Source organism: Xiphophorus hellerii, chromosome 22 (assembly GCF_003331165.1).
Source record: "Xiphophorus hellerii strain 12219 chromosome 22, Xiphophorus_hellerii-4.1, whole genome shotgun sequence".
Classification (NCBI taxonomy): domain Eukaryota; kingdom Metazoa; phylum Chordata; class Actinopteri; order Cyprinodontiformes; family Poeciliidae; genus Xiphophorus; species Xiphophorus hellerii.
The window spans coordinates 11054055-11078280 of record NC_045693.1 but is presented as its reverse complement, the minus strand read 5'-3'; the positions used below and the strand labels follow the sequence as shown (position 1 = coordinate 11078280).

The following is a 24226-nucleotide window of genomic DNA, read 5'->3' as shown; positions in this document are numbered from 1 at the left end:
ACATGTGGGTAGAGAGGCCTCAGTTGATTGTTAAACAATATTAGTCAACATATACAATCTTTATGACTAAATAACAGAGCTGACAGGTTAAGGGTAAATTATGGAGAAATTTAAAGCTGGGTTAAGCTGGTAAGACTTGATGGGAAAATGAATATAGCTAAATACAGGACTATAATGCCAGAACACCCTGTAGAATTTTATAAAAGACTTCATCAACACTTTAAATATACAGTACAGCCAAAGCTGCAAGGAAATCCATCCAATCTGACTTTCAGCTATCTTTCTGGTAGAGTCCAAAAGACTTGCAGCTATAACTGCAGTGAAAGGTGGTTCTTTAAAACATTGATGGAAGAAAGCTGAACACAAATACACCCAGACTTTCCTTATTTATTGCTTTTGCATCTGTGGGTTCTCTCTGGAGGAGGGTAACCTTCCTCTCACAGTCCAAAACATAACTAACTGATTTCTGCTATAATGGCTGGTTGTTTGTCCTGTGTTGTCCAGTGATAGATTGGTGAGAACGTACTTAAAGAATATACAAACTATTGCACAGCACAATTATGATTAATCTATTTGGCATGTTAAAAAGTGATACAATTTAAAAACATGAGATTTTTTGCCATTAAACTCAGTTTTGTGCGATATAATTTATCAGTAAGCTAACCCTGATGTAGCAATACTGGGAAAAAACAACAACAAACAAACAAAAACACCCACACACACATCTTATTTCCTTATTTTTGAGAGCGTTCTTCCGTCCGGGACAGGGGGTTGGTGTCAGGGGAGCCCTAATGTGGAGCACCGTTCGGCGGTGTTGCAGAGATGTCCATCCCCGCTGTCTGCTGCTGAACACGGAACTCAACTCGCTGCTGCATCTCTGAAGGGGGACGAGGTTTAATCCTAAGGAGAAGACTTGATCGTACCTGGACTGACGGGTGGTGTAGTCGCCTTCAATGTGAGTGACAATAATACTTTAGTAGCGATAAAACTGCTTGTTAACAGAATTGTGCTGTTAGTCAGTCGGTAAAATAGTAGCTGACAGCACTAATGTATCCCTGCGTTCACTGGGAAGCTAACTAGCATTAGCTGCGAAGGATGATAGTTACCTGTCGAGACAGCCAAACCTGAGCCATGACAAGGTTTATAAGATTCAATTTGATTTTTAAAACGATTATGTTTTTAGTAGTACACATCAGTGAGATAACCATAAAGCTTGGGTTACCGTAGACTGCTGCTAAATACGTTGACAGCTAAAAACAAAACACCGAGGTCTCTATAAGCAGAACAACTTTGGGGCTTCATTGTTTACTACGGAATATCAAAGGTTACAATAAAATAAACATATGCATTATGTTTGTAGACATATTGATACTCATGTGTGGCAAATAACAAAAGACATTCAGACACTGGTGGGATTTATAAAACTAAGAACCTCATCCTACACCTTATGCTCGGTTTAATGCACAGAAAGACCCTTAAGCATACATTTTAAAAGAGATTTTAAAAGGGATTTTTTTTCTCCTGTGCCTGATTGGTAATGGCATGCAGTCATAAGGCATCATGTTTATCTTTTGAAGCAAAAAAAAAAAAAAAGTGAATAACTCATCTCTATTCATTATGGTACCTGTCAGTTGGTGGGATATATATTTCTCTGAAAGAACCAACAATGGGCATGAAAGCATCCGAACTAGACCAATGGAAAAAACGTGACCTTGTATGATTAATTGAATTTCCATTTATGTCACTTTGCTTCTATTTGTCAGGATTGTTTTGGCAGACAAAGCAGAACAAAGACATCAATAGGGGTCATGATGTTATGCCTAAGGTAGATGGCTGGTTGTCTCATTGTAATTTCTGGAAACCACTTCAAACTGACCCTCTGGGTCAGTAAAGTAATTTACACCTATCTTATCTTAACATTTCAACAAATATCACATTTTGCTTCCTACAAACTTAACTATTAATAAATATTAATTTATTTTTCTTTGCAGTTGAGTATTTTGCTTAGTTTTGCAGGTAAGAAGTCATAAAAGTGTTCAACTTTTACGTAAGTAGGAATTGATTTTAAATTATTTTCCGAAAATGTTACATTACAACATATTTGATCAGGTTATTAAAGTAGCTCACATTGACCTCTTTATCGTGGATCTTTTTGGACGCGACCAAAACAGATACAAAACATCCCCTGGTTGTATATGACTTGATGCATGGTGTTAATCTTGTAATCTCTTCTTTTTCTTTATGAAATGTACACCTTAAATAAGGAACTTGCAGTACATATTTTACTGTATTGTCTCTTGAATAAAATTATTGTTTTGCTGTTTTTTTTGCACAAAAAAAGAAAACTAAATCAAAATGAGCCAGAAGAAGCCTGATTGTCACATCTCTTAGGAATTTGAATCATATTTTCTGCTGTACAGTTACCAGTTTTACTTATGAAGCAGATCTTCCTGTTGGATATAGTCAGCGATGACTCTTGTGAGTGACTACACTGCTTCTATTATGATGCCATTGTCTATGATGTCCATTTTTAAACACACATTGCTTAGATATAATGTTGTAAAAGTTGGTTTTAATAAGTTCTTGACCTGCCAATACTTCAGCAAAGTCTGAAATAGTTTTAATTGGTATGACCTTATGCACCATATGGTTTCTTATGAGGAGTCATCTTGGCTTGTTTAGCCTCCCTTTCAAAGCATATTTGGCAGTGGATTGAATGAACCATCTGTCTGCCACTATCTATAGCAGGCTGGTTTTAAACAGTCAGATTAAAAAAGGGAACAATTTGACAAAGCTCCTTTTTGTGGGCATTATTTCCGGTGCTAACAATTAATGTCACAAAGCTAACCATGCATTGTTGATCCACCCTCTGCTGCTTGTTCAGGAAGATTGTTGCTATGGTTCAGCTGTAGCATGAGGAGCATCTTTTGTTGAGCTATAGTTTGGGTTAGCTTTCTCCAAATCATTATTTGATCAATCCAGATGTCTCCTTAGGTTGGTGATGGTGAGCGTTGCCTTCAGACAAAAAGCTTTTCATGTTCTGCTTCCTGCTTCTCCATAGATTAAACCCATCTATCTATTTATGCCCAAGGTTTGGAGGAAGGAAACATCCCAGAGTAATACGGGATGTTGAGCTTTTATCAATATGTGAGTGGATCACAAGTTTCAATTGAGAGTACAACCATAAATGCTGGTCTTCCAGATTAGAATATATATATTTCATGATTCTTTTGTGATTTGTAGGTTAAAATAAATGTTTTTGTTCTGGAATTTCATGCACAATTTGTGAACAGTTTGACAGTTTTAACTGATCTCCTGATTCTAATTTGGATTATCCATTTATTTTATTTTTATTTACAAAGACTGTAACAAATATAAGAAAATGGGCTGCAGGTGCTTTGAAATCCATTAGAAATTATGAAAGAGGGGCGTGCTGTGGTGGCGCAGGGGGTTAGCACGCCCCACGTTTGGAGGTCTTAGTCCTCGACACGGACGTCGCGGGTTCGACTCCCGGTCCAGACGACCTTTGCTGCATGTCTTCCCCCCTCTCCTCACCCCCCTTCCTGTCTGCCTACTGTTGAAAAAATACGAGCCACTAGCGCCACAAAAACTCTTCGGAGAAAAAAAAAAAAAGAAATTATGAAAGAAATTCAATTACAACATCATCTTGAGTTATGCATCAAGCTGTTGAAGCTTTACAGGTTCACTATTAAAAAAAAAAAAAATTATCAATGTGCAGTTGCTCACTAAAGTTCACACATTCTTTTTAAAATACCAAATGTTTTGGGATTTGAAGAACAAAGAGAAACCTTGGTGAATCATTTTAAAACCTTTTTCAGTCACAATGAAAAAGGTTTTTATTGTGACTGAATGTGTGTGTAAGTTTTCTGGTACGGTTCGGCTGATAAATGAATATGCTAGAAGATAAGATGAAATAAAAAGGTGTAATAATTTAGTTCAGGTTGGTAAAACTTAAACTAAAGCTTTGCCGAAGCACATTTTCATAAAACAAAGTAACCTACATCTTGTCTCTGCAGCATAGCTGAGTCTGCCTTACAAAAGTACAAGCCTCTCAGATTGTGAGGAATCCTCTTGTAGAAATCCTTTTCAAGGAGCCACCACAGAGTTCCTGTTGATTTGAGCTCTGGACACTGGGTGGCATTCAATGTTTGTCTGCTGATCAATGAAGTCAAAGAAAAACTGTCTGATTGGTGTTGTTCTGTTTCTAAAGAGTCTAAAAGTGATCTTGTGAATCCTGTGTCTTGTCTTTGAAGGATGCAGACACATTATTAGATCAAGACAAACACTCCGTAGGCTTTGGCTTATCTAGCTTCTGAGTTGTTCAGAGGAATCTGAGAGATGGTGGTGATTACAGAAATATGCCATCCAGTTTTCCTTCTCTGTGTTTTAACCCTTGATAAGTAGCTGTTCAAGGTGTTTGAGCCACATAAAAAAAAACAGAGGTCAACATGTCTCCTCTCTCATTTCAATCCTATTCCATTGTTAACAGTTTCCACTTCCCTTTCCCAGTTTCACAGTGATTGATTGGTTGCATATTTGACTATGTCTTCTGCTTTCCTTTTTGCGCTCTACATTAGATGCTTCAAATTAAAATCTACGTAGTTTTGATCTGTAGCTGCAGTATTGAGCAGCTTGTACTGATGCGCCTTGTTTTGGATTGAGCAAAAACCAGATACAGGTTATAATTTGAAGCATACAGATTATGAGGGTCATCTCTTCATTTTCTATTGTATTCAAAGCTGCTATTGCTTGCAGTACCCATTTGTCTTTTATAGATAATGTGTTTTTTATACATATAATTCTTCTTAATGTGGATGAAAGTTTGCTCAAATGTGTTTTGATGTGTTATAATCCTTGGAAAGAAAAATTGTGTCCTACAGGTCAAGTCCTCAAGAAAACCAGAAATTATCAGCCTGTAAAGAGCCTGATTGGTGGTTGTTCAATTATTTTACACACTACAGCTTTTTTCTTAACTGGAAAAAAGTTTTGGGGTTTCTGAATGTTCTTTGATTTTTATTCCAAACTTTATACAGCAGAGATGATGTCTTCAAATTAAGTAGAAGCTTTTTTTTGAGTTAACAAATGATTAATTGTAAAATGTCAAGCTTTAGTTATATTGGCTGGTCTCAAGCCCCCCTGCTGTATTAATAGTAACTTCACTTTTGACATCCTGAAAGGAATTTTTTGGTGACATCTTTGACTGTATAATGACATTTTTAGCCATAGAGCTATATGGCCCAAATCCTCAAAATGAAAACTTTGAATATGTTTGGTTAACATACATATTCATGTCTTCTACTGACATGGTCGTAATTGGAAAACGTGATTGCAATAACTGCTCAAAGTGCATGTCAAGCATTTTCAAAAACAGAGTGAGACTTTGAAATTGTTTTAATTTTGCCACATTGGAGGATTTCTGAGCATAAATTGCCTGTTTAGGAGTGCTTACTTTGTTCACTGGAGTCCCAAAACGACATAAATAGTTTTATAACCATTTTGGACAGATCGATTTCAATGACTTTGTTTTTCTTCAGTTCTGGAATCTCTTTTTGGTCCTAGCATTATATGTTGATTTTTGAGATCCTCTAACCAACTTTATGTTGTCAGGCAGATTCTGTTTCGGCTGCTACAAATATGACTGATAAATATGAACAAACCAGATGTTTGCTTTTACATCAGATTGCTTTCAGGTACGTTAGTGAACATATCTCTGGTGGGCTTTTTGTCACACGTCAAAGATGATTGACGTGCAAGGCTAAATTACATCATTGTATTATCAGCCTGTGTAATTTTTATATCATAAATAACTGTTTTGGAGTGACATGATTGTTGGCTAACATATTCCAAGTGTTATGAACTTGGATTTTTATGCCACTTTGGCAAGTTAGACAGATTCTCACAGCAGAGAGGAAAGAAGAAAATTTGCAATAACAGATGATTTTCTAAAATGGTGCAACCTTTCAGCTGCTCTCGTTTCGGGTATTACTGTTTCCCTCAGCCTTCATTACGGCGTGCTACTGAGAGCTACAAATAGCATTCTCAATGTCTTGTTTCTCTCTTGCTGAATCCACTTGGTAGTTAATTCCTCAATTGTTAAAGTGACATTAACAGGTGGTTGCTGTAGGCCTCAATGATGTTAACTTCTCCGTCACTTGGTTTAAAAAGTGCCCACATGGGAGCTACAGACTCACCACTGCAGACCTCTGCTTAATTGTTAATCATCTTTGCGTGACAGGAGTTAAGAGACAGCAGCACAGCTGAAAATGGAGTTCTGGAGCTTAGCCTCACCGCTAGAAATTAGTTTCAGCATTGCTTTGTGTTGAAGGAAGGTTCCAGTATATTTATGCACCCATTTGAATACCATCTCGTTTTGCCTCTAGTGCTTCGTGAAGGCAGTTTCACAAAGGGAAATGTTAATTGTGCTGTATAAATATTTTTCCTGGTACGGCTTTTCAGATCTTCACATTGGGTTGGATAAAGTCATTAATTTTACTCAAATATAATCTAAAAAGACATAAATGTGTTTTTATTGGCTATTTATATGGCAGAAAAAGAGTTCCTAAGAGTAGTAAATTATTTTTGAGAAGACAATAGCTTGAAAAAATTAAACCAAAATGAGCTTTAGCAAAACGGGTGAATCTATGATTCGGAATTAAATGCTGTGTGCAAAAACCCATAAACTCACTCCAGAGCATGTGTAAAAGTGCATTTAATCATAACCAGGCCAGGACATCATTTTTAACATTATGCAAATCAGTTGATCTTCATATATATCAGGTTATATTATGTTCAACTTCCTCATTACTGTAAACAAACAAAACTATGCTACCTTACTCAGAATTTGGCTCATTATTTCAATCCAGTTCCAGAAATAAGTTTTTCCCTGCTTCATAAACTTAGGAATTTATTGAATGAAAAACTTTTAAGCTGTATTTTTTCTTTCTTTCTTTTCTGCATGGTCACCTGTGGTTTTTGTGGAACAATGGCAGTTGAGTAATAATGTCTCCGCTCTTTTACTGTTAGCGGCATGCAGTACACTTTTTTTTGTAAGACATAGTCACATGAAATTATATCATGACTTTTCCAAATCGGTCCTGCTAAAGATGGCTGACATTGCATAAAGCACAGCAAAAACGCCTTACTTCTTCCTCCATGCTTCATTGTGGGAATCCTCGGATCAATCCTTGGAACCAGAAACTCCTTAGTCTGTTTAATTGAAACAGACACACCTACAATGTTCACCTTATTACAGTTCATACAGTTAAAGAAAACCTGAATAATAACAGTTGTTATGGTCGTATCTGTGTCATCATGCTGAGTAACTTCAGTCTTCCCTCTCTGCAGCATGTTCCGCTTGCGGGCTCTGTCCGCAGTCTCAGTGGGACTGACCCAGCTGTCCCGCCGCTATCACAGCGGGGCGGCCAGCACATCTGGCCAGAGGAGGCTGATGCTGGCCGCTCTGGCTGGTGTAACTGGTGCGTCTGCGAGTGCTGGACTTCTCTGGAACAGGTAAGAGACTTCATCGCACACATTTGCCTTTTTATACAAATATAAGTGACCAACTTTTAAGACTTTGATCCTGCTTCTCACTAAATGATAAGTTTAAGCATTTTTTCCTTTCCTCTATCTGTTAAAGGTAGTTCTTCATCTTTGTGAAGTGGCTTCCCCTTCAGATGAGCTGTTTTAGTTTTTAGCACTTCTAATATAATGTAATTATTCTCAGTGTTTCATGGCTGTCCATTAGTCAGAAGACTGGTGCTTAGTTAAGGCAGAGCATTGTGGGGCGAGGAGGGGAAGTGCTAAAGCTAAAACTCTTTAGGGACAGAGCGACTGAGCTGCAGCAGCCAGGTGCAGTGATTGATGGACCCTCAGGGCATTTTAGACTGATGGGATGAGACGGTTCCAGACCTTCACTGCACACTTCATTCTCCTCGTGTCGCATTAATTTGAATTATTTAGCCTTTCTGGTGCTTTTTATTATTATTTTTATTATTATTTTAACTTTCAGTTCAATTGAATAAAAATGGTCGAGTGGGACTTTACCTTAATCCCTGTGGAAAAGCACCTTTCTGCTTCGTTGCTGTAGTTCACATTAAACTTCATATTAAAATCTGATCTCGGCTTCATAATTCTACTCCAATTTGTAAAGCACGGAGATAAATAGTTTTAAATAATCATGTATGGCAGCATAAAACTATTTTATTGGTATTAAGATTTATTTCTCTTGTGTTTTTTAATCCCTAAACACCAGAGCATATGCTGATGCAGGACCTTCTGTTCAACACTCTGAGCGAGTGGCTGGAGAGGAAGCCGATTTCGTGAGGGACGCAGACTCTGAGAAATCGGTGGAGTCCAGCAGCGGAGACGAGGGAGCGCAAGACGAAGAGGGGAAGAAGAAGAAACCCCGCTCAGGATTCCGTGACCGCAAGGTAATCAATAAACTATAGGCCTGCAGCAGTTCAGTCACTCACCAGAACGGCGTCCAATAATCGATGTTTGATATGCAAACGCTAGTGTATTTTAAGCAAGCATTTAAAGTGACATAGGGAGGTAATCAGTATGCATTACCACTGTCATAAACAACAGAAAGTTATTATCCTTGAGGATTTTATTGCTTTTAATTAGGCATCAGATGACAAAGCGAAAACAGAAGGGTGACCAACAGAGACAGGTTTTCTTGCCAAATAAACACTCTTTGTTGCTTATTATTATTATTGTTATTATTATTATAAAAATGAGTGAGGAGGAAGACTATGAACAATAGGGGCCATTTTTTAAGATGAAATATGATGCCATTTTGCTGGCATATATGACTTATGACTGCAGATGAGAACATTGCGCAGTCACTCTTTCCTCCACAGCAGCAGAAAACTTAGTTAAACTCTCAGGTCCAGAAAGCAATTTATGCTCACACCATCCTTGAAGTGATCCAACTTATAGATTTACAATGCAGTGGAAAGTACACACACCTTAAACATGGTTTAAAGTTTTCTAAGCTTAAGTATTTTCTCTTTACTTTTGAGAAAGTGGACAGTATGTTTTGATAATTGCCTTTTTACATTTTTTACTTTGTTCAATAAAGTTTTGCAGTGTCATCACTTTGCTTTCAAACTATTAATTCAATGGTATTTGAAACTTGTAAAATTATAATTAAAACCTGCTACACCCTTTCATACCTCTCCTCAGATTTGTGTCATGAATAGGGATTTTTTTGCAATACAAAGAAATACTTTAAATACTTTAAATCTCAGTGAATCAAACTTTAATCTTCATTTTGCTAATGCAGAAGGCTTTAAATATACGAGAGAACGGCTATTCACACTCACTCAGGCATTTAAATTTCTACAGTCCGCCTTTGATGCATTGCAGATTTGTCTGGACCAATTAAAACTGGTTTTAAAATCAGAACAATACAGAATAAGGTTTTTTTTCATCTATTCCCTTGAAGAAAATCCTCTTAATAAGAACTGCTCAAGATAAAACTCTTTAGCTGGTTGCTAGTTACAAGTAACTGGGATTAATTATTAACAGGGAGTTTTCTGTCAATGTTCATATTAAAAATTTGATCTTCAAATTAATGGTGAAGCTCATTTTTTATGACTTAAACAAGTCATGATTCTGCCTCAGAGTTCAGAAGCTCCTGACATCTGCTAGTTTTTCACTCATACTTGTGTTTCAACTTGTTGCCTACTGTCCTTGAGTTCTTCATATAGACACTGGATGACTTTGGTTTACAATGCTCTTTTAGCTTGTTTCTTACTTATTTATGCACTATACTGTTTAAAACCGAAAGCTGTTATTCCTTATGATCAAACTACATTTGGTATTTTTCTGCTCGTCGTGCTCAAACTGAAACAGGAATAAGGCTTTCAGTATCTCTGCCCTCTCGCCTTGGAACGCCTCTCACTCTGAACTGAAACTGTCAGAACTTGTTTCACTGAAAACTTTCCGCTCCATCTTAAAAAACCAACTACAGACATTCTTCAAACTGTGCTGGGGTTTTACGTCTTAAATTATTACTATAATCTTATATTTTTACCTTTAAATTGTTACTCCATGAATAACTCCTGCACTTTATTTGTCTAATTAGACCCACTTGATAGTTTTACTTTTAGTTTTTGTTGTTGTTGTCTGTCTTGTCCACAATGACATGCCAGGTCCCCCTTGTGAAAGAGGTCCTGATATTTTATCAGTTATATAAAGGTTAAGTTATAATATTTTATGAATCTTTGTAGAGCTATATAACTTGGTAAACTTTGTCTGTATTCATGGATTGATCTATTCGCGTTTTTTTCTGTGCAACTTTACTTAAAATTATCTGCAGGAAATCCATCTTTTCGTGAGTCATTTTGTAGCGCATATCTAAAATATTTGAAAGAAAATGCAGCTTTCAAAGCATTAATACCCAGACGCACAGCAACGTGACACGCTATTGGCTGCCATTTTCAAACCAGCCAATCCAGGAGCACCATTCATTTTCCTTGGCGCTGATTGGTTGTACCCCCAAGAGTTGAGATGAGGAAGACTGCTGTAGTGTTAAAATGGTTTCCATTGTGCCTATTAAACCATTTTAATGTATATTTGGTGTTGAACTAGTAAAATCGACTCGAGTAATCTCTTTAATATCACTGGTTCATTTATCTAAACACTTACTAAACATCTCAATAAAAAAATAAACAAGAGGTCTTGGATTTTTGGATATTTTCTCAGTCTTTTTGTGCATGTAGGCCTTTGCAGTTAATGTCAATGTTAAATGTTGCATGACTGAAAAGCAAGTGAAGCTTATTTAATACCAAAAGATTCAACACTCATATGTGGTGAAGCACACTGCATCAGAAGAAAAATCTCTCCTCTGCACTTGATCTGTGTCTGTCTCACAAACACCCTTTTACCAAATTGAACATAATGACAGTCTGAAATACCTGAAGCCCTAAAACATGTTGTGCTTTTCCACGGGGAGTAGCTGTTGTAAACAGCTTGCTCTGTGTCACATGAAAGGACCACTTAGCTTCTAAACTAGCAGTGCTCTGTCAGTTTTCCAGCAATGCAGCATCTGTTTCAGATACTCTGCTGAAAGTGGATGGTTAAAACAAACAGTTCATGTGATTAATGTGTGCAACAGAGCTGAATAAATTAGCTCTGTTATCAGAATCAGCTGGACATGTCATTGATGCAGTGCTGATTGTGTTTGTGCGGCTGCAATAACTCCACGGTCTTCGTTCATTTGAAGCTGCCAGTCATTTTGACACTGAGAGCACAGACTTCCTCTTCTGATGATGTGTTGCTTCAGGAAAGAGGTTAATAAACTGCTCCATCTGAGCTGACAGCAAACTTTCCTGCTTCTTCACTCTGATTCACTGCTCACTCGCTCTCTAAACTCTTGAAAGAGATTTTCCTCACTGTAGAACGTAGAGTTGCGTTGGGCTGTTATCGTTTTGATGATCATTTATTGTGAAATATTATAAAATAATATAATAATATAAATAATATAATATGAAATTTCAAATGGGATTGTTTTTCAAGAACAGTATGAATACTCTGTCACAATCATACAGTTACCTAAAAAATAAGTAATAAATATATATATATTTTTTTATCATAATCTTCATTGCTGTCACAATAGAAATAGAAAATACTGTGATAAAATTAAAACCAAAACCTTAGGGTTTTGATTTTAGGATTCACAGATGCCCAATGCCGGACAAAATTACTTTACTTCAAACTTTAACCTGTATTTGTAGTTTGAAGTGACTAAATATTAACATGTATTTTATTGGTATTTTCACCTTTTTTATGTAAAAACAGCATTTTTTATATATAGAAACACTTGAATATTTATATACTTTAATCTAAACTATTTCATTATTAGCTCCAGCCGAATGTTTGGACTTGGTTTACTGGAAGATGAACCTCTGTCCCAGTCTCAAGTCAAAGTCCTATCAGGGGTTCATTCAGGATTACATTTTGTTTAGCTCCCTCCATCTTCACATCGACTGTCCTGCTACCACCATGTTTCACATTGGGGATGGTGCATTCAAAGCCAGAGTGCACTGTTAGTTTTTCTGGCTGGAGTCCATGATGATGTATCTTAACTAATATTGTCTCCTAAACCCCTGAGGCCTTCACAGAACAGCTGGATTTATTACAATTCATAATAAACTGCTTAAAAATGTTTCATTCCTCATGTGTTGAAGCTTTAGTTAATTTTTAACTCTTGATCGCTTGGCAGGTGATGGAATATGAGAACAGAATCAGAGCGTACTCGACTCCAGACAAGATTTTCCGCTATTTCGCCACTCTGAAGGTCATCAACGAGCAAGGGGATGCTGAGGTCTACATGACCCCACAGGACTTCATCCGCTCCATTACACCCAATGAGAAGCAGCCTGAGAGTGAGTTCCTCTGCTTAGTCTCTGGAGGGTAGCATGTTTCTAACTACAGTTCAGATTTACTTTGTTTTTTTTTGTATCATAAGAATGTTGTAAATTCAAGAGAGTGTAAATTATAAGGCCAGGATTAGACTTTAATTCTCAAATGCACATATAAAACACACTGTATAGCAGTCCAGGTTTATTACTACTATGAACATGACTCTTTCCAGACGTAATGGCACATCTTGAGAAAAAGATCCTTAGAATATGTATAGTTTTAATTCAACGTTTAAGTTGAGTACATTTATTCAGTCAGGGGAAATCCAATGACACTTTGCAACTTTGCTGTTAATCTTTTTACAACCTACTTTTGCTATTAGGACGGCCTTTAGTCTCCTCTTATAACAAATCCCAAGGCCAGAGTGTACAGGGATCTTTGATCAATCCTTTATAAATTTTCTACATGGTCTTATGTTCTGTTCACCCTGCAAGTTTTCTGTTGGGTTTATCTGCTCAACGACCTGATAATGACCTATTATCATCTGATTTTCATAAAACATGTCCCGGTATTTCATAGAGTTCACATCATCAACTCTTGAAACTATTCCTTGTCCCACTTAAGGTTCTGTTGCCATAAACTCAGTCTTCATCTCATGTTGAGACAGAAGAGACGTTTTTGGGCTTGCCTCCCAGACAACGGATTGGCAATAAGATGGTATCTAATGGTTGCCATGGCGACTTGCTGATCCCTCGATCCTTTGGAAATTTACAGAGGAAGTTTACTTGAAGCACATAAAACTCATTGGGTTCTTAATTTAAACTGTGAGTTGCTGTTGATAAAATCTCTCCACCAACTGGTAGCTAGAGTAGAATCTATAAAAGAAGTGAATTCCTAAGTAATATAAAACTCTAACTATGCTGTTGTTATAGGAATTACTTGAAATAACTTTACCGGTAAGTGCTTTTAGATTCTAAAATGCTGCTCTTCATGAATGACAAACCCGTGGAAAGTTACAGTAATGTGGATTTACTTGTCCAGCCAGGCGACAGAACACACCTTCACCCAAAAGGGTTGACATCAATGTTTCTGACATAAACATGTTTCTGGCAAGAAACATCTGTAGCAGTGACCTTTGGAGACATTTTGCCTCCCTTACCGTCATCTACATTCTGTATGAAAATTTTTAAGTTCCATTGAAGGAATTTTAATTTAATTTAAATGCTTTAAATCCCTTCATGTAAAAAGTGTAATGGCTTTATTTATACTAAAACTTCAAAACCAAACCAAACCAAAAATCCTGTATTAGATATTGTATTAGATTATATTAAGTACTTAGGGACTTTAATCAACCTAAACATTAAAGTAGACATTAAAAATACTTAAGTTGCATTTATTTTTTGGAACTTGGGATGTCGGAAAGATTGATACTAGTGATTTCGTACTCAACTTAAATGTTAAGTTGTTATATTACTAATGCGATACAAATACAAACTAATTTAAAGGCTCTTTTCGTACATCTTTCCTAATAAATGTCAAAGCTGCTGTATCAGCATTCCTGAATACCTTCCCCTTTCCTCCCGCTCTATTTTAGCTGCTGGAACTCTTAACTCAGACTGCATGACAGCTCTTCTTATAAAGATACCCGTAGCTATGAGGAGGGTGGGTGGGCAGGGTGGAGTTCAGGGAATCACGACACAGCAGTTGCTGTTTCAATTAGCCAGCTGAACCTGGAGCAGATTTCAGGACACCCAGTGAGAGAGATTTGATCTTCAGCCACGGGAAGCCGAACATTAACACATGTTTCAGCTCCACACATCCTTACTATTCAATGCAAAAACTGTGTTGGATTTGAGTGACATTTTATGGGATGTGATTGCATCATGCATTTTGCTGTGGAATTTCACAGCATGTGAGTATTGTTGCCCTAGAAGGATTCATTCACAGAAAAAACATCCAAGACCTCTTAATAAGGACTTAACACGGCCTGACACGTTTACACTGACCTTCTTCACTCCACCACCTTCATCTTCTAATCACGTTCAAGGCTGCTCCTAGCTTGGCCCCTTATTAAACTTCAGTAGTTTGATCTAATACCTTTCTTCAATGGTTTGTGGTGCTGCAGCTCTCCCAGGATTAGAAAAGGCTATAGTTTACCCATCTTCATTATAAGCAACCATCTCACTCTCGGCTTCTCTTGGCCCATAACCCATATATATCCAAACCGTACATTTGTAGAGAAATGATAATGAGGTCTGAGCTGCAGATGACCGACTTTATTCTGCTTCTATTGTTTTGTTTTTCAGCAGAAAGAGATTTTTTTCTCTTTAGTAGAAGATGAGATGTGAGGTTTTATTCAGTGAAACATAACATGAATTTCCTTCTACATAAAATACAAATTTAGAGAATTTTCCCCAAATATGATTCCTTGGGAAAGTATTAATACTTCCTTGCGACGTATTTATACTACTTATTTAATACTTGCGAAGTAGTTGCAACTACTTCTCAACTACTACTTGTGAAGTAGTTGTACTACTACAACAAAAAACTGTAGTAGTACAACCACTAATTTTTATATATATTATTGAGATTCTTTGTGATGTACTAACTTAAAGAAGCACTTAATTGTGACTTGAAAGAAATAATTATCCGTGGTTTCTATAATGACTTTATCTGTAAAATCTGGAACATGAGGTGTACATATTCAGCCTTCTTTACTCTCTTTACCACTGAATAAATCCATTACTTTCATAAATCTCTTAATTTGTAAGTGCTATGTGTGATGTAATCCCAGTATAAATACAGCTGGTCTGTGAAAGCCCGAGAAGTTTGTTGGAGAACATTAATGAACAACTTCAAACATCAGTAAAGGAGTTCAAGCTGGGTTAGGTTGTAAAATAATAGCAAAGCTTTGAATATCTTTTACCAAGAAATGGCCATCCATCTGAAAAAGCCAGACATAAATCAGAGAAACAGCTAAAAAGTTCCTGGTAACTTGGACAAGCAATTAATCATGTATGACACATATCTGGCCTTTATGGAGGAGCAGTAAGATATTTTTAATTGTTGGGAAAAGATTCCTTATTGCAGTTTGCCAGAAATCATGTAGTGGACACAGTAAACATGTGAAAGGTGTTCTAGCCTGAAAACTATAAAATGTCACTTTTCCAAATGACTATGGAAACAACCCTGAGCAGATCAAGACCACTGCTGGTGGAAAAATGCTGGTGGCACCATCATGCCATTGGATTTATCATCATGCCATGGGATGTTTCCATTTTCATGGAAAAAATTATCTGTACGTTTCTGACCACAGTTCAATTTTTTCTAGTTGAAAATGAGGATTTCAGCTCTAAAGCTCTTCCTTTCTCAATAACTAGCGTGTTTATGTGCAGATAAACAGGAGAGGCTTCAAAATGTTTTGTTTACACAATTTGTTATTTCTCTTGTTGGATATGTCATGATAGCCCAAAATTTGAATAAAACCTGCATATCTCCCTTATTATGTCCAGAGATACCTTCTAAGTGCTTATTTTAAATCTCATATTTGTCATTCTAACCACTACATGTAATTTTTAACCATCGTGATAGTAAAAGCTGAATGCAGAAGACTGTTTATTTTAAAGAATTGGAGCAGTGGAAATGGTTTATTAATGGCTATTATCCATCTCCATCGTGGGTCATTGATCACAGGAGGCCCAGTAATGACACTGTATCGTCTCCTAGCTTCAGTCTGTTGTGTTATGTTTTCCTAATATCCATTTAGACTGTTTCTGATAATTTGCACGTCTTTGTTTTATGTGTCATCTTCAGATCTCGGCCTGGATCAGTTCATTGTAAAACGCTATGATGGGAAGGTAAGAAGCATCAGATTTATTTATAAAATATATATATATAATTCAATCATTACTGCTCTATTTCAATGTACATTTTAGCTACTTAAGTTATTTGTGTCATTAAGTACACTTTTTCATAAGGGGCCAAGCACCTTGCTAAGTATTTAGACCCCTTGGACTTTTTCCCATTGGTTTTTTGTCATGTTACATATGTGGTGGATGGAAAATGATGAGTTTTTTATTTAAAAAGTTTGAAAATTGTGTTCTGCATTTGTATTCAACCCCTTTACTCTGATACCCCTAAACATCAAGCCTGAACTACAGTGATGGAAGATGGACTAAAAATGCAGAAACATGCCACAAAAATGTGCAGCTGAAATTCAAATACAAAGTGTATCTCATACAATTTCTTCCACTTCATAAATATGCTAGAGTTGTTGTAAGATTTAAGTAAGAATATATAAGTTTGTTTATTTACAAAACAATGTGAAGAAGCTCAATGGGGTCTTTAGCTCTCTCATCTTGCCAACAGAATGACTGAATCTCAGGCCTCAAACAATCTTTTTTTTTTCTATTTACCATCACTAAGAAATAAATCATGACCATGAGTCACCATTTCCATAATTATAACCATTACAGCTTTCTTTGATTTTGAGTTGTGACCTTTTTCTTCTTTTTTTTTTTTTAATGCCGTCATAGATATAAATGAGTTTTCCTCCAAGCCAGGAGCTGCCCATCCTTATTCATTTCATACTAGAGAATCATAAGTGTGAAGATTGTAGTTGCCAATCTCATTATGAAATTTATCAGCCATCGGGCTGGAATAAATCTGCTCCTAATCTCCATAATGATGAACCCCACTAAGCCCCGAAGAGTCAGTGTCTTTGACAAGACCCATGTTTGTTTTCTTCTGTATTTGATGAAACTTCAAATTACCCTTATTTAAAATGTATATCTAAAGAACTTGTGGCATACACCAGTCAAAAAAGCAAGGTGTTAATTATGAAGAATCCCAAAAATCAAAATTACACACTTTTCATTTACAGCCCTTATGTAAATGCTGCCCTTATCTCAAGGCCACATGTCTCTTTTATTTGCCATGCAAATCTCCAGACACGTGGCTTTTACTGTGGTACCGTATTTAGCTTTGGTTGACCCAGGAGAATTTACTGCCATGACCAGAGGGACCCCGAGTGTTTCTTTCCCTCTGTGACCGGTTGCGCCCACCCCGGCTGCTCAGAGTAACACATGATTCCTCTGCAGCTTTATGAGCTCTTCTAACTAGTTGGAGGAAGAATAAAGCAGTGTGATCATCTGCCAAAAAAAGCAATAAAATAAAAAGCCAAGACATTAGACTCTGAATAGCCGATGGTGGAACATCAATAGTGAGTAAATAAGGTTAAAGGTGGAAAAAAGAGGGCTGTAGCTCGGGGTAAACAGACGCTAAAGTTGATGTCATGGAGGTCATGTGAGTAAAACAAGAGCTTTCTTTTTGGGTAGCCTCTGTCCTTTTGGTGGTTGCATTTAAAAATGCTTTGGCCAAAAAAAATCAATCTCATGTTCATTTAAAGGCTTAAATGTTAAAATATAGTAATTTAAAATGCAACCTAGTGAATATTGTTTTCATTCTGAGATACTTTGTCACGATTCATCTATGTAAGCTTTAAAGGTGACTCTCAATATTTCTATTTAATTTCTGTAATTAACTTTAAAAAAGTAAACCTCATAGGTGCATCACATATTGTGTTTTACTATATGTTATACATATTGTGTTTGTAAAGCGGTTGACTTTATAGTTCATGATGAAAGTTATTTAGATGCACTTACCCCGCTCTAACCTTTTTATGGTTGAATTTAAAAACGTTTTAGCCAACTATTCTCCATCTTATGGAACATTTAAAGAGGTAAATATATTCTCTCTATAAGTGCAGTCTGTAAATGATGTTTAGCTACTGATCATTTCGTTTTATGATCAGTCTGAATAAAACATTAGTAGCATCATGAGCTGGATATTTTGTCCCCATTTGTGTGTTTTTTCTCTTTATAAATAGATTTTTATGTGATCATAAATTGTTGTGCTGCTCTCAGCTGTTAAGAGAACTTTTCTCTACCACCATCATGGTGCGTCCCAGCTTTCAGCTGCCAGAAACGTTAATGTGAACACGTGTTGCTTTTGTTCACTGTTGATTACTCTCCCCTGCTCTAATCAACCACCCTCTCTCATCCCCCCAAAATGATTCCTCCCCTCCATATTTTCCTCTCCTCCCTCCCTTATAAAAATCGTCATCCTCGGTCCCAAATCTCTCAACCACCCCACACATTTTTCTCTGCTCCAAATCATACCGCCTACCGATTACCCCAATCTCCATCCACAAACTCCCCTCCCCTTGTCCGGTTCTCCACTTCTTCTAATTCTCCTCTGTCTCCCTCCCTCCCTCCGTCCCTCCGTCCTCGTCTCCGTGTCGCTCTGTCCCTCCCTCTCTGCAGGACTTCTGGCAGGTATGGGTGTGTGCCGGGCAGCATGTGTTGCACCTGAATGATTAACTGCACTTTGTAGTCACCACTTCTCCACTCTTACTCCTGTGTACTTTTCCTCCTCGTAGCCTGAACTTCCTCTTCTTTTAATTACTCACACCTCTGATACGACGAAGAGTGTAGCGTCTCACTTTTATTAGTTCAGGGGAACAGCTGCATAAGTGCTTTTTTTCTTTTTAGCAAATCTCAGCTTCAGCAAGTGTAAGACTGCGGCAGATTATGCTTCACTTTAGTTTATGGTTACTTTGTGTTCAGCCAGATAGTGCATTTATTTTTTTCCCAACCAGGAAAGACTGGGTTGCAACTTAAAATACTTATATAAGGATAATCTAGATTGTTCTAAGAGAAATGGTCAAAGATGTTTCTCTTTGTGTGCTCCAACTTTGTGAAATGTCATAGAAGACAAACTGCTACCGATAAGTTTGGCTCTGGGGATTTTTATAAGAAACTATTATTTTTTATGTGGTTTTTTTATTCTCCACTGATTTAGTGCTGTAAATATTGGATTTCTATATAAATTCAATGTAAGATGCTGAAATAAAATATTTTATTTTAAAGGGTAAAAAGAATTATTGGAGGAAAAGCCTAAAAATGCTCTCAAAGGTCTTGTGCGTTAGCATTACATATAAGGACTCAGTAGCTGCTTACATCATAAAGAAATACACAGCTCAGTATTCCTTCATAATTTTCTAATACAGTACCAAGAAAGTACTTGCATAATTGTTTTGCTTTTACAAATCAATTATAATCAACAAAACTTTGCTTTATTGACAGAAAAAAACTAAACAAAAAACCCCTTTAATGTCAAAGTGAAAACTGATTTCTACAAAATGATGATAAAAATATAACACTAAATATTCACCCTCTTTAAAGTGGCTAACCTAAATCAACAGAGATCCAGTCAATTAGTGCTAGACTCTCTCAATGAGTTGATCAATATTTTTGGCAACTGAATACACAAGAACAATCCACCAAATTGAAGAAAATGTTATCGAAAAATATCAGTCAGGGGATGGATATAAAAATCTGTAAGGCACTGACTATCCCTGGAGTTAAGTTAAATCCACCGTCAAGAAATAGAAGGATGTCTAAATCTGACTAGATCAGGCTATCCTCACATCCCGAGTGAACATGTATTAAGGAGGTTAGTGAGAGCATGAGAGCAGACACCAGGTTACCATGACTACGCAGCAGATTACAACTGTTGCCTGGGTTTTTACCAGTCAAAGCTTTATGGGAGAGAAGCAATGAGAAATATCATATCAAGGCTCAACTAGAGTTTGTCTAAAGGCATGTAGGAGATTTAACAGTCAAGTGGAAGAAAGTTCTTTGGTCTGATGAGACCAAAATGTAGCTTTTTGGCCATAAAACAAGATGCTGTGTCTGACAATCATCACCACAAACACTCCATCCCCATTGTGAAACATGGTGGTGGCCACATCATGCTGTGGGGATGTCTCTCGGCAGCAGCTATGGAAGGCTTGTAGAGGTAGAAGATTAAACATGAAGTCTTGGAGGACAATTTGTTTCAATCTGCAGGAGAACTACACATTCAGAAAACATTTATTCTGATTGATTTGTAAAAGGTTAAAACATTAAACTACTACTACTTTATTTATAAAGCACTTTAAGACAACAGCAGCCACAAAGTGCTTTACAGATTAAAATCAATAAACTTTCAAAATATGGAACGGATAAAACACAATAGGAACAATAAAACTCTATAAAGGAAGTAAGAGCAAAAGTCTCAACATGTGTTAAAAGCCAAACAATAAAAAAGTGCTTTAAAAGTGGGCAAGAAACGAACACTTCAAATATGTAACAGAAAATCGTTCCATAATTTGGGAGCAGCAACAGTAAAAGTAACACTTTTACTGTTGCTGATCCCAAGGGGGTGAATACTTTCTATAAGCACCACATGATCAATTATACTGAATAAGGAGAGCTTTGACCTACTGCTTTATCTGCAGAATGATTAGACCTGTTTCCTGGTCTGAATACCTCTGTCAGTCTGGGTAATGAGAAGATAAGGCGAGCGCAGCAAAGGCCAGGTTGTAACCTGTTCACCATGAGAAGAATAGGCGGTGCCATCCAGTGAAGTGGCTGTACTCCCCACCGTGTGTGCGCCTGCATGAGGCTTTGCATTATTCCTTGACATGCTGGCGACCTTCCAGGTGCCCTTTTGTTTAGCTTGTTCCAGGCAGCTGCGTGCCATACCTGCCCTGCTGAATTATTGAAAGTGAGGACTATACTTTGCCTCTGCAGGGATTATTAAATGCTGCAGCACTGCTACATAATTTACATGATAGCGGTCACTCCCCTAAAGTGTGTTTCGTTTAGGTGTATAGTTGAACTTTATGAAGAAAGTCGATCCTTGCGAGCTGAGATGCGAAGAGCAGCTAAAAATGACTAATTCATAAAGTCGATGGCAGATCATAGTTGTGCTGTTCCCCTGCACTCCCTCTGTCTTGCTTTGGAAACACACCTTTTCTCCTCATCCTGTCATTTCCTCTAAGAAGTATCAGCTCTAGTTTCCACACGCTTTTGGTCCAGCTGTTCTCTCCAGCATGCACTGCTCTATTTGCCTGTGCCTCAGAGGAAAGTAGCCAGTGGTGGCGCCTCCTTCCTGCGCATGGTGGCATCGCGGCGTGGGTTTGGATCTAGGGAACTGCTTTGTTAGCAAATGTCAAGGCTGTTTTGATGTGCTTGCGAGCCTTCACAAATCCATCCTCTGGATTGTTGAGATGTCATTCCTGCATGAGTTTTTTTTATTATTTTATTTTTTTTGTAGAGCATGGTTCAGAGCTCTTGAAACCAGGACTTGGTCTGTTCATCTAAAAAAAATTTCCCAGTGTTCATGCCGTGGTTTTCTGTATTTCTCTTTGTGGAGCTAAACTGTTTTCAGTGTGATCTGCTAAGATGGAGAATCCACTGCTGTCACTGCGGTGGAGTTTGGACGGGAAACGAGCCTCTTTTTACATCAACTCATGTTATGCTGACCTTTTCTGATTTCACAGGAAGCTTCCAGGAAACCATTTTGATCATCACAGCTTTATTTTTATTTTAAAATATTGTACATGGATCCGGAAAACACATTTTTCCGTTTCAGATTTGTTACGTTTTTGATCATCAAACATATTTAAAGTTAGACAAGGATAACCTTAGTAAATACAAAATGACGTTTTCAGAAAATTTCCTGATCACATCGCCTCTGCAAGACCTGATTACTGCCTGACCTGCACAATTAAGAAACCCACTCAACAGGACCTGTCTGACAACATCCAGTAGGCTAAAATATTTCAGAAAGCAACATGTCATGTTCCAAACTCAAATTAGAATCAAAATTTCTTACATCTATCAGTTAAGTAATGGTTTAATCATTTTTGAGGATTTAGGACTCCAAACCTTAAATGAATAAAACTCTGAGCACCTCAGCTAATCTAGAGGAGCACAATAGAACCCCAAACAATACCTTACCATGCTAGCAGATTGCATTTACCTAATTTGAAGTTGGTGTTCATGACTCAACAATAAGAAAGAAGCTTGGCTAACATGTCAGCTGTCTCTGAGTTCCCAGGTTAAAACCACTTCTGACCAAAAAAAACCATAAAGACCAAAAAATATTCTGATAATCCCCAAGACTTTAGGTGGACTATTCTATGAATTGATGAGACAGAAGTGGAGATTGATTTGAGTGTGTGTGTTTCATCACATTTGGGATAAATCTGAATTTTGGAAAGTCAAGAATGATGGTGGTAGTGTGACAGTCTGATGGATCAGATGGGAACTTGAAAACCCTCCACAATTGTTTGAAAATGAGTCAAAATTTATCCATAGTGATATAAAAAAAAAGTTATTCCTGCTAAAACTGTAATTAACTTACTTTTTCACATACAGTCATGTTTTGAATAGCTTTGTTACATTAATAAATTAAATTATCTTTTCAACAATATGGTTTGTATTTGCTCAGGTTATTTGATGTTAAAATGTGTTTGATGACATGAAACAAATGCAAAAAAGACTAAATCTGCCAGGCTGAAGAACTTTTCATGGCACTGTTTTTCCACACAGTGTTTGGTTTAATGTTCTGTCTTTCTCTAACCTTTCTGTCTGTTTTTCTCTCTGTCAAAGCTAACTCTTTCTTTCTGCGTCTCCTCTTTAAACTTATTAGAGGTTGGGTTTTCTATAAAACTGCTCGGCTCGTTTTGTTTGCTCTTCTTTGTGATAAGACGCTTCACTTTCTCAAGCAAATAAAATTTGTTGATAAATGTTCCACATAAGGAGCCATTTTTCAAAATGTGCTCCCTGAGTAATCAAGAGTTATTAGCATAGCACCTGCTATCCATTTACCCCAGGGGTTGGAGGTGGAGAATGAATGCATTAATTTATTCTACACACACACACCAATCTGTTCACTTACAAACAGTGGTCTCTTTTGATCCCAATTTATTACCATGCACCAGCATGCATCAGTAAATGTTGACTTTTGATCTCTAAGGTGGTGAAAGATGCTTCATGGTTTTCCTTTAGTGTTTTTCAGCACAACACTTTCTAGCTTTTCTCTTACACAGTCAGAGCTTTGAGCCACAGTCCAGAAATATCCAAGTCAGACAACGGTTACCTTTAGCCTCAAGCAAGTCATTCTGAATTCTGCTTCCCCTGAAACCTGTGTATTGTGTTGTAGCGGATAAAGTGACAGAAACCCTTAAGCTAACACATCACACAGAGTGGCACAGGGGACATACAGGTGCTGATTCTGATTTATAGTCTTTTTATTTACTACATCCTTCAGTCATTTTGTTCTGGAACTCATGCTGTATATGTTGATCCATTTGGACTCATTTCTGCATATACCCCAGTTTAGCAGGTTATTTCAACTTGCATCTAAAACCACTGAGAAAACCTGAATATTAATGTTTCAAATTAAGCAAAGCTTAGCCTGTCCTTCCTTCCGTCTTTCAGCTTCCTGTCTGCTCTACTACCGAGCTGCTGCAGTGTTGGCCACAGATCTTATCTGTGACAAAGCACTGCAGTCTCGACACACATTGAAGGCCAAGTTTAAGCAGCCATTGGCACCCTGGCCAGATGCCCTGGTGTGCAGTAAAGGTGGAGTCTTATAGCCTCATTTTCTAGTATGACATCAATGTGGCGAATGTCGTATCTAAGTCCTAAGACATTCATCCAGTCTCACATGAGCCTCGTTTGTTTCTTTCCTTTTCCTCTTGAATCTTGGCCGGATGGGGCCTAATGTGCTGACATTCAGTGGAAAGATTAGACCCGGCCAAACCTTTCACCCTCTTTGTGTGTCTATATGACAGCAGTACATTTCACTGTCCAACCTCCAGCAGAGCTCAGAGCTCAGCCAGCAGCTCTGTCAGCACTATGTTTCTGCCTCATCTCACATGCTAGTGGGCCAGCTCAGTTATTCATCTGTGTGCAGCTGGTGGACTTGGCTATAACTTAGC

General features: G+C 37.4%; 1 protein-coding gene across 5 annotated transcripts in view; it reads left to right on the top strand.

Moving 5' to 3' along the window:
• The first annotated feature begins 795 nt into the window (after window positions 1–795).
• The window catches only part of micu1 (mitochondrial calcium uptake 1), a 42338-nt gene continuing 18907 nt past the window's right edge, over window positions 796–24226 (top strand). For 3 of the 5 annotated variants that reach the window (XM_032553366.1, XM_032553365.1, XM_032553369.1), the window contains exons 1-6: window positions 796–955; window positions 7366–7530; window positions 8273–8450; window positions 12251–12413; window positions 16204–16247; window positions 18714–18725. In XM_032553366.1, coding sequence (XP_032409257.1) covers window positions 7367–7530; window positions 8273–8450; window positions 12251–12413; window positions 16204–16247; window positions 18714–18725 — 561 coding nt within the window. In that variant the 5' untranslated portion in view covers window positions 796–955; window position 7366. The remainder of the gene's footprint in view (window positions 956–7365; window positions 7531–8272; window positions 8451–12250; window positions 12414–16203; window positions 16248–18713; window positions 18726–24226) is intronic. The other 2 variants (XM_032553368.1, XM_032553367.1) reach the window with 1 other exon arrangement.